The sequence below is a fragment of the Sprattus sprattus genome (assembly GCF_963457725.1).
Source record: "Sprattus sprattus genome assembly, chromosome: 14".
Taxonomy (NCBI): Eukaryota; Metazoa; Chordata; class Actinopteri; order Clupeiformes; family Clupeidae; genus Sprattus; species Sprattus sprattus.
The window spans coordinates 25,054,381-25,066,099 of record NC_137912.1 but is presented as its reverse complement, the minus strand read 5'-3'; the positions used below and the strand labels follow the sequence as shown (position 1 = coordinate 25,066,099).

The 11,719-nt window shown below is 40.1% G+C and overlaps 1 protein-coding gene across 1 annotated transcript; it reads left to right on the top strand.

Annotated features, from left to right (window-relative positions):
* Window positions 1-7,630: 7,630 nt before the first annotated feature.
* On the top strand, window positions 7,631-10,560 carry gch2 (GTP cyclohydrolase 2; the record flags this gene model as incomplete). Its single annotated transcript, XM_080851474.1, has 6 exons — window positions 7,631-7,937; window positions 8,482-8,591; window positions 8,901-8,956; window positions 10,117-10,148; window positions 10,263-10,347; window positions 10,431-10,560. The coding sequence occupies 6 exons, from the start codon at window positions 7,631-7,633 to the stop codon at window positions 10,558-10,560; spliced, it is 720 nt and encodes a 239-aa protein (XP_080707600.1).
* Between the last annotated feature and the right edge of the window lie 1,159 nt (window positions 10,561-11,719).

Here is an 11,719-nt window from a genome sequence, read left to right as displayed (position 1 = left end):
GACTGACATGAAAGGACTCCAATGGAAGGCAGTGTTCACAGCAGCACTCCGTCGGGAAACCCGGATGGGGAAAGACTCTGGTGGTGTCATGGCCGGATCACACGCGTCAGGGCCATATCCCTAGATCCGTCAGATCTCCCACCTTTCCTCTAAAAAGGTGCTGCTTGAAGAAGGCTTGTGAGTTATGCCCACTATTCTGTAGCGCAGGTATACAAATTAATTAACAAAATAAATAATACACTTTAGTAAAATATATTTGGAAAGAATAACAGAAAAAGAGTAAGGTAAAGAGATCCTGTTGAATGCCAGTTATTTAACATAAAATGCAACATAACATTTCTTGACAATATTCCCTATTGCCTCTTTAGGCTATAGCTGAAGTGAGTCAACCACTGACAAATCAGTGGGCTCACTTATTGACAAGATCAAAAGGCAATCCTATAAACCCGAAATTGGATACAATGTCCATGTTAGGGCGCATGTCCGTTGTCCTAACAGGCTAAACAGTAGACCCTGACCATGTGATATGAAACTCCAAATAAGTCAGTTCTAGGCTACAAGGCTGTAAGAGCACCTTAGGTTTCTAGTTCCAGTTTTTCACCCTCAACACCCCCCCCCAAAAAAAAACTCACCTTGAAGAAAAAGGTAAATGTCTATCATGTGATCTTAAAACAGCACATCATATGATGAAATGTATCTGTCAGCAGAAATGCTTAGCTGTTGTTATAAATAATGACCAGCAGATGTCCCTGGTGTACTTGTATAATGGTATGATTGCAAACGGGTTTAAATCTGATTTCGAGAGTTGAATCGTCAGCAATTTGAAAGACCTGTGTACAATCTCAGGTCTCTATCGAAACAGATTTGTTTCTTAATGGCCTTCAATATTTTCGTATACAATTTGTTTAAGTACTAATATCTGTTGTTTTTGTACCAAAATCAAGAACAACCCTGAGTGAAATTATAATCTTTACCTCCCTGTGTAACCATTATAAAATCTTGTGGAAATATCCTACCTGTCAGTTTTGAAGTCACACTGGGACTGACCGACAATTATCATATTTTCTGTCATATTACTTGTTCAACCATGAGCTGCTTGTGTGTGTAGGGCTCTCCTCTGTTTTGAGCGTGTGTGTATGGAGCTGTCCAACCTCAACTCTATTCTGCAGTGCCAGTTTAGAATACATTCATTTCCAGCCTCTCCTCCCACTTTACCAGTAGTATTTCTGATCATTTATCTCCTCCGCCTTCCCTAAGTTTAATTCGTATTGTGTGAATAAGAGATGACTTTGATACACAGCTCCCACATCCTCTTGAGAGGGAATAGCCACAGCAAACTGTGCCTGGGCGACACGTGAGCCTTCAAGACTCACTTTGTTTCATGTGCCTTGTCTGACACTTGGTCATGTGACTTAAGTGTGTTGTGTGACAAAGGCTCATTGTTGGGTTCTTAACCCTCACGAGCTCAGGCACCAGCCATGGGCTCATGAACCCCCAGCAGACACATGTTTATTTTGCTGAGTACTTATAATCCCCCTGGTCTTTTTTACAGTGTGTTCAGTGGCAGGTCAAATTTGTTCATGAGGATGCTTGTCAGCAAGTTGACCACAGTGAGGAAATAAGTGGCAGTTATGCCAAACTATACATCTGAATACTGCTCAGTTGTTGATTTCATGACAAAAGTGACAACATAAGTAGGCCTATGTCATTCCTGATATAAAATGCTGATGTTTTAACACAGCTACTAACGTGGAGACATTTCTGAGATGAAATACACTGATAATACTAGTTTGCTATACTGCCATCTAGGGGAACCAGTTTAGTATTACAACACAGGAATATAGATTAAATTGTTACTGTAAGAGCAATGGTTTTATATTTCACCAAGAGGTAGTACAGGCTCAAATAAATAGGATTAGATCCATTTCCTACCAGTGAATATTCTACTCTCATAATTAAAACATACGTTCACTGAAGTAAATTAATCATTGCTACAAAAAGCCATTTACAATAACCAAATGAAAAAGGCAAGGTACAAACCCCTGTGTCTCTATGCAATTTTAAATTAGCTGAAGAAGCTTTTTCAATGTGTGTGTGACATTTGTATTCATACCCCAGCCATTCATACGTGCATTAACTTTTCTACCTATGCTCCAGTCTCCATGCTCAGATTCTTATAGCTTTCGTTCTGCTGGTCACACGACTCACGTACAGAGTCCCGTGCAGGCGGAACATTCTTTACTCCGATTTGATATGTCCTTGTTGGTCCCATCTTAGAAGTAGGACAGAAGACTGCTTGTTCAGTTTCCCAACAACCTCCATGTCATTGGGTGGACCTAGGTGCTCACTAAAGTCATTTTTACCTTTAAGAAACTCAATATTTTCATGAAAATATGTTTTAATGTGATACATTTTAGAATCGAATCTAAACTTGAAGAATGGACCATAAGACGTAGTCAGGATTTTTGAAGTTTATCTCAGCGTGGAGACACCCTGCGTGTTGCTCAGAGAATGGCCTACCTGTCTGTATGCAGGTGTTGGCATTTATACCATTCAGTCAGGTAGGAGGATACAGGGGAGTGGTGATAAGGTTATGGCAGGAGAGCTATAAATACGTCCAGGTCTGTTGTACGTGATGTTAAGGGTCTGTGCTGTAGGGCACCAAGATGCCAGGTGCAGAAGGACATGATGTAAGCTCGGTAAAGTCCAGTGCTGTTGTTTGTGCCTGCGTCACAGCACTGGAGCTTTGACTCACACTAGCAGAACCAGAGTTGTACTATGCCCCCGGCAAGAAACCCACACACACTCACAGCCACCAAGCTCCCCTCACACCCCCCAACCCACACGCACGCACTTCTCAATCAGCAACAATCAACTGAGGTTTAGCAACAGAACTGAGTTGTCCCTTAGGGGAGTGTGTGCTGGTTGCCCATCTCCATGGTAACAAAGGTTATCTGATTGGCTTATGTGATACAATGAGCATGCTGAATGATAGACCACGTCTCCCCACTCAGTGATGACGAGAGTACCTGATGATTCCTGCTGCAGCATCACAGATCAGCACTGATATGGGGAGACAGAAACACCAGGTCCACATCCACTCTGCTACATGAAAATGTCATATGGACACAGCACACCACACACTGCTGTCTCCATCAGAGCATGCGCCTGTTTTTTCTAGTTTAGATTTTACTATTTTTGGTTATACTTATATATGGAGTTGAATAAATACCAAGGATTAGAAGGTAAATCCAACATGGACCATGAAAGCTTTTGATATCTTTGTGCCAGGAGCCCAAGGGGAACCCAGAATTCAGTGCAGCATAACAAATGGTGCAATGCCCTGATGCAAGAGTCTTAGGCCACATAAGACACATAGTTTGTTACATTTATGAAATACAGGGGAAGTAATTCAAAAACCTCCATGAAGCAAAATCACAGCATTGATTTCAGGCCAAGGTCCCCACGGTTACCACGCCAATAGACCTTGGACGTTTTGCACATTTTTATTATTTAACACATACTTCACATTCAGACGCTTAGCAGTCAATGTCCTAATAAATTAAGACTATTCCATGCAAAATATTGTCAAGAAACTGAAGATATACAGTTTTTATGCATCAAATCAACAGAACAATATAACCCAGCTCTAGCCAGAGAACCTACAACTCTAACAAAGAGCCAGATGCCTCACAGGTCCCCAGCTGGCAGCTTTATTAAATGGTACCCAGAAAACACTAGTCTTGTCTTCCACAGTGAAGAGTTTCAAAGAAAAAGGCCATATCCGAAACAGGCCAATGCAAAGAATAGATTCAACTAGAGATGTATTTCCACAAGAAAATGCAAAAGTAATCGTGTTTCAGCTATTAAAGCGGGGGCAGCACAGTCGTGTTAACTTAGACACGCAACACAAGACTCACAAAGGCAAACACAATACGCAGTACAAATGGGACATACATGAGGAACACATAGCATGCTGAAACAAATCTCAGAAATTGACTAGTCTTGGTCCTGATAATAAACAATAAAGCCAATTGTTATGAACAGGACTTTTCCAAGTGCAGAAATTTCAACAGAGCTCGGGAAACAGGTCCTCTTCCACAGAGTTCACCTTATTGCGCCCCCATGTTGCTACAGTAGCCCAGAAGGAACAAACCAAATCAGTGGCTCTAGACAGGGCTTTGGCATTTTTATGTCATTGGATGACCACCATAGGTGCTTGCCCACACTGGTAAAGGGACGGGTATTCAGCTGGTTGCAATTCAGCAACCTCACCACTAGAGGCCACTTAAAACTACACACTGTGCCTTTAACCTTCAAAATCATTTTAAAAATACCTGGTTACCATTTCTATAATTTCTAAATTAAACAAAAACATAACCATAAGCCAGTGTCCAGTCCTGACTCGTCTGCTCTGTCTCACTCCCTGCCAACCTGCCTGTTTGTGTGCCTCTCCGTCTTACCTATTGTCCCTCTGTCACCTTGTTGCGTCTCGTTCAATGTTACACTTTAAATGTGGTGCTATAGGGATTCAGGGTCACACTAAAAATGGTTACGGTAGGACAACATGTAAATATGAAGTGAATGTTAATCCTGATTATATTGTATTGCATTGAAAAAAAAAGTGCTTTATTTAAAATAAAGTCCTCGAAGAGGGGGGGTGGTGGTGGAAAAAAAAAAAAACCTTCAAAATGAGTTTTTGTTCTTCCTTCATTGTGTCCAATGTACCTTATCGAGATCTACGAAGCACTCGAGCATTTTGTTCCTCAGAAGTACATTTGTTGTCTGTCTTCTCTCCACAGCAAGAGATGGCTTTCATTAGCGGTATCTCAGTGGTGGAATAACCTAACTAGTGCCTTTCAATCTAGTGACAGCCATTCAAAGGGCATCACAAAATGTTTCAAAACTCACCTCTTTAGAATTCATCAGTCATTCTAATGTATTTGTTACAATCTTTATATTATTAAAGTTAATTCTTCTATGATCTGATAGATAGGGTTCTTATACGCATTTTGCATAATGCTTTGGTTGTTTTTTTGGGGGACAAAAGCGTTCGCTAAATACCATAACCTTTTCATCCTTTGTGTCTCAAAAGCACAGCTAATTTGAGATAAGATAATACTTACATTTTATGAAGGCTTTAGGGCGTAATTTTACCTCTACACATGAAAATGTGTGTGTTTGCTCCGCAGTAGTATGGGATCACTAATGGTAACCTCATGGATCAGGCTTGGTAATGAAAGAAGTGTACAGGACATAGTGACAAAATTGTGTTGAACAAACTATTCAACACACATACATCAATGAATAGAGACATCTCTGTCATTACAATAAATTACATTACTCAGTCTCCTCTGCAGCAATGCACACGTTTAACATAAATATGCACTCTCTATGTATCTATTCTTAAAGTAACACTATGCAACCATTTTACACTTTTTGAGGTATGGTTTTATGGGGCAACTAGTTTACCATCCTAAATTTAATTTTGATAGCATATGGTCATGCAAAGGACAGATAAACACCTGTGTCTTTCCCACTAGCCATCCAGAATATGCCCTATCTAGTTCCGTGTTCCGGTGTAACAGGCCAAATTAACCCCCGCCCAGATTAAACCTAGGTATACTTTGGCCCAGGCCAAGGTTTACCAAGGTAATAAACTTTCCTACGCCAAACTATACCCTGGGGTGTAAAATAGCCTAGGCCACTGGTTCTCAAACGTTTCACCGTGAGTACCACCAAAATAGTTGGCTTTCAAAGTACCACCATTGTAGCTATTATTGACCTTCGTTAGCCTGCGCGCGATAGGAACTAAGTGTTATTACCTCACTGTAATGCCTGATCAGGGGAATGAGCATGTCTCAGTTAAATAACAAATTATAGGGATCTAGTTGTTTAAATAATTTTTATATATATATTTAATGATTAATATCCTAGTCATAAAAAATGGGAAAACTGTCTGAGTACCACCAAAATGAAGCCACAGTTTGAGAACCACTGGCCTAGGCCATACTATACCCCTCCAGGCCTCCTAATCCTGATAATAACCTGTGTATAACATTTACATAATATAACACAACACCCAGTGAGCCAGAGTATACCCCAGGGGTACTGACGCAGAGATCAGGGCCACAGCGAATCTGTTGAGTTGCGACATCGAGTCATAGTCATAACGTCCTAGTTTCAGGACGTTATGGCTTTTATTATATTATGTTACAATTGCGTTATGTTTTGGGTACGTACTTTTATTTTAATGTGTAACACTACAAAAAAGTGTTCTTTGATCTTTGTGGATGTTCTGATGTTGTTATCAGTGTTTAACTTGGAACATTTATATTGTAGCAAGGGCTTGCTAGTCTTAGAAGTTAACGTAATTCTTGTGTATATCACTCAACACTACTGATATCATGGGGGTATAATCTGGCCTGAGGGGTATGAATTGGCCTAGGCCAATTTATTGCCCGGGGCCCCTTTAACCCCAGGTATAGTCCGGACTGGGGGTATACTATATGGCCTGTTTTGGAATAGAATTCCTTATTGCTGATTTGCTGATTTTTGACAATCAATTCATTTTATATAGGTAGGAGAGCAATCAGTTGGTGTGTTCTTGTATTTTCTATTAAACCCAGTATGTGTGCACATGAGGTTTTAAGACACATGTGCAATGAACACAATATTATTACAGGAAACCTGTGTAGGCCTACTACTAAGTGTGCCTGGTTATCGAGTTTATCGAAAAGGGGTGTAGGCTACAAGACAAGTAGCCTCCATGGCATATCACATAATGAAACAGACTCACTGGTTGTTGTGTTATGTTAAGTAAATGTTATACACAGACACATTTGAAATGGTTGTTTCACAGAGAATACATTTGTGAGGTGTAGCCTAGAACAAATAAAAAAAGTTGCTGGATAAGTGCTTGACACTATCTCTCAGGCATGGTAGAGTAAATAGGCCTACAATGGTCTAGATGTGCTTGGTGCTGGTAAAGTAGGCTATGTTATTTGTACAAAGTAGGCTAATTGGAATCTTTCACAAGGAAGGTTCCATTTGATCAAAACTCAATTACCATGCCATACCCTGTGGATAGCACTTGACTGGAGTCAATTTCATCCTGTAGCAGGGCAGTGACCCTAAGCATTGCTCCTAATTGTGCAGACCTTTTCAAGGAAAAAGCGGTGAAGCTGTAATGCAAACGTATTTCTAAATGTGTGTATAGTTTCTGTGTTCTGTGTCTGTGCTGAAGTTATCCCGTTGATTGATTACGAACACCTGAATTAGCATCGCATTCTCCAGCGATCCATGGGCCATGTGATGAGACGTTTATCAGATTGCGTAGTCATACCACAAGTGGATTTGACGTGGGTAACGTGACACGTTTCGCTACAGTATGCAAATGAAGCCCTTTAAATACAGCCCCTTGGATGACCACTGAAGTAAATCTATTGCTTGCTGTACCTGGGTACAATTACTATCGAGCTTCACAGTATCGAGTGCTATTTTGACCGGGAAAGCATCAGATCTTAGGATATTTTATAAATACAAGCTTAATCTTTCAAATCTTGTTTTAAAAAGGTTAGCATAATAATTTGGAAAAAAACCTCGCATAATTTAGCTGTTCTTGTTAGAAATGGATTATCAGAAAGTTAAAGAGATGAACAGCTTGTGTAACGACGAGATAGTGTCAGAGTTCAAATGCAGGAACGGATTCGCGGAGTTGTCTATTGAGACCAAGAAAGCGGTTGTCCAGCGCGTTAATGAGACCTCCCGCAAAGAGGCGGAGGACGAGTCTCGATTGCCCCTCTTGGAAGCAGCGTACACGACCATCCTCCAGGGACTGGGGGAGAACACCGACCGCCAGGGTCTTTTACGTACTCCACTTCGTGCCGCAAAAGCCATGCAGTTCTTGACCAAGGGATACCACGAAACTGTCTACGGTAAGGTTACCTACGTTGTAGCCTACAAAAGTGTTTTATTGAGCCATTTCTTTAAAAAAAACTTTTCGACAAGGTCTGACCCGTTTTTTTTTACAAAAAAATCCGCACAAAATAGTTTATTTGATATTTATCAAATGCCAACTCCCGCAAGTAGCTTATGTTGTAACTCTCCTGTGTGCGTGCAACAGCTCCGAAATGACGGGGAATAGTATGTTCTTTGTTTCTGTGATTTACACATCATTCTTGTCATTCTATATAACATTTCCAGAGGCCACAGCTCTCTGTCTCTCTCTCGCACTCTTGACCTGATACATTACACTTCAAATGTCCTTGGTTGGGTCTTTGGTTTACATATATGAAAAAGGGATGAAAGGGCTCACATACACCCTGTCAACATTATATTTATGTCAGAATTTCCCCCTCATAAAAATTGGAATGAGAAACGTTCAGTTGTATTATTACAGAGCAATTTTGTGTCATTTTAGTTTTATTAGCAGTATTTGTTAATTACATTTTTCCTCCAAATATTCCTTTTATCACATAGATATTCTGAATGATGCCATTTTTGATGAGGACCATGAAGAGCTGGTGATAGTGAAAGACATTGACGTGTTTTCTCTCTGTGAGCATCACTTGGTGCCCTTCTTCGGAAAGGTAAGATCTGTTCTGTAGAGCCAGATTTAGATCATTCCAGATGATGCATGAGTAAATAATGTAATGATTCTATAATTTGAACAATACATTTTCAAGAATATTGTTTATGTCAATTACACACACACATTTAAAAATACCAGCAGTAGTAGAGATAAGTGCACTAGTCATTTCAAATGAAGGCTTTGTATTGAGCAGGTGAAAGGCACCAGAGGAGATAGTAATAGGGTGAATGGGTTCTCTATGATGTTTATGGAAGCAGATCAGACAGACTGAGTGTGAGACTGAACTTTGATTTGATCTGACCTCTAGGTACACATTGGATATCTGCCCAACAAGAAGGTGGTTGGCCTCAGCAAGCTTGCAAGGTAAATTGGCATATATATATTCACCCTCTCTCTACAATACACCATATATACATATACTGTACGTAAATACAGTTATATGTATGTTTGTATGCACATATTTTTTCTGCTTTGCACTGCCACTGGCATATCATTGTTCTCACAAAAGAGTGAACACTGTTGATATATCACAAATCTGAGATATCTGCATGTTTGTAAGCGTGGTACATCTCTGACTCTTTTAGTTTTACGCAGCATAGTTCTACCTCTGAGATTACTCCAACCACCCTGCACAATGTTCTAACCTTGTGCTGTATTTTCATTAATTATTGGGGTCCCTTACCTTCTACATTACAGCAATTATTTCTCCATTAGTTCCCAGTGCAGTTTAGGATCCAAGATCTTGTAAAAGTATCTATAATCTGTATTTTTAATTGTAAAGATGGGTTGTTCAATTTCTATATTACTGACCTACTCTGCATCTGCTCAGTCTCGGTTATATTCACATAAAAAAAAAAAATTACTCCTATAATGTGTTCCATACATTGGGTCAAAGGTCAAGTGTGAGTTTGCCTGAGGATGGGAAACGGCCTCCCCCTCAGCATCAGGAACTTGTCTGTCATTACATTTCAAACTCACCTCAATCTATACTTACTTAAATGTGCTTTTTTTTACGCAATATATTGTCTGACCTGTGCTCTACAACACTCCATACTCCACCTCCATTTGCTCTGCTTGACTCAACATTGCTTTTGCAAATGATTGTAAATGATGTACATGAATACACAGGAGATTACCTTTACTTTTGACCATCTGATCAAGCAAATGATTAATTAAGATTATGTAGCTTCCCTTAAAAGGATGACATGCAGTAAACTTTTGGGGTTTGTAGTAAAGGGCAGGTTCTTGCTCAACAAGCCAGAGAAAATAATGAATGTGAATCATTGATCAGGTCTATATCAAGTGCAATACAAGAGGTATTTGGCATAGAGGGTAATGCCTTCAGATCCATACTGTTGACTGCGGGATTAATGATTAGGCCTGCAGTTGTGCACTTCCATATAGTCCTCTTCAAGGATTCAGATATTATAATATTCATGTGAACAATGTCTCTTTTCATTCAACTACAGTAGGTGATACAGAATTGTTTGGTTTCCTTTTTTAATGATGTGATCTCTGTACAGGATTGTTGAGATCTACAGCCGCAGACTTCAAGGTAAGTTTCCTACTAGCATTAGCATCTGTTAAGTGTGTATATCACTGACTTCTGAGACTTCATACCTCTATTCAGACATCAGCATTGGATGATAACGCGATCTGTCCTCCACAGTTCAGGAACGCCTGACCAAACAAATCGCAATGGCAATCTCCGAGGCCCTGCAGCCAGCCGGTGTAGCAGTGGTCATCGAGGCAACGTGAGTGTTGGCTGAGAAATGTAGGCTTGTGTGCTGTTGTGTACATGACTGAGGTTTAAGTGTGTATTTGCCTTCTGTTCCAGGCACATGTGCATGGTCATGAGGGGAGTGCAGAAGATGAACAGCCGCACAGTGACCAGTGCCATGCTGGGGTCGTTCCGTGAAGACCCCAAGACACGTGAGGAGTTCTTGGCTTTGACAAAGAATGCCTAAAACTGAAAACATAAGTACAACAAACACACACACACACACACAAGTACCAGCAGTTTCTTATTCAGATATAAAGGGTCTTGACCATTTAAAGGTCAGTTTCTATACTCATGAAAGATTTTTGCCTTTCCCGTTATGATGGCGACAAAACATTTGTGAGGGGAAATGTTATGCACTAGTAGTTATGGCACAGCGGTCTTAAATCTGTTATACAACACACTCCCCAACCCACACTCTATCTTGGTGCTAAGAGAGTCTTCCTGAAAACTCAGGGTCTTGCACAATGCACATATTTAAAACCTGTAGTATTCCTAAGTATAAATGAAACCAAGCCAAACCAAATGTGTACATACCAGGAGGATTTCACTCATACAAAGCCTAAAAGCCTCTTTAGCTGTTTTTCCCTATGTAATGTTGTGGTTTGTTAACAATAACTTTAGGTTTAATTTGCCCAGTTCCCATCAGTCAATACCATTAAAGTAATAGATATGTAGTTTTCTCCAATGTATGTGATAGACATCTGGTTGGTGAATTTGTATTGCTACTATTGTATTTTGTAAAACATGCAGGGCTTGCTAATACATGGTAGTGTGTGTGTGTACTTGCACCACGCAGAAAATATGAATTATTCTACTTGTTGCTGTACATGAACCATCAGTTCTTATAGGCTGTACAAGTTTAGTCCACACAAGTAGTGCCTTCTGAAATGTACCTGGATAACTGCACACATGAATTATCTATCTATATTGTACAATGTACAATATGCCCAATGGAGAATAATGTTATTTGTATAACAAACATTTTTGGTTTGGAAGCTCAATTTGACATCATGAGGTGTGTGAAAATGGCGGTCCACAGAAGTAGGTGTTGCTAAGGCGTCTTTTTTCCGTTTTGTACCTTTTCAATATTAATAATTACAAGAATTATTTTCCACTTCTGTGAATGGTTATGTCGGTGGTAGTCCAACCAAAGACTTCATTACCCACAATTCCCTTATCACCTAAACTTTCTAATCTGCATTCTGCAAGACAGCATTGGCTGCAACCAAGGTGTTACAAACCGTGACGCACTTTCTCACTATAAACTGCGTTGAAACGATACATTCATTCTCTTTGCGCACTCTCTCTCCACTGGCTTTGGCCAGGCTCACGTCTCCTTCCAC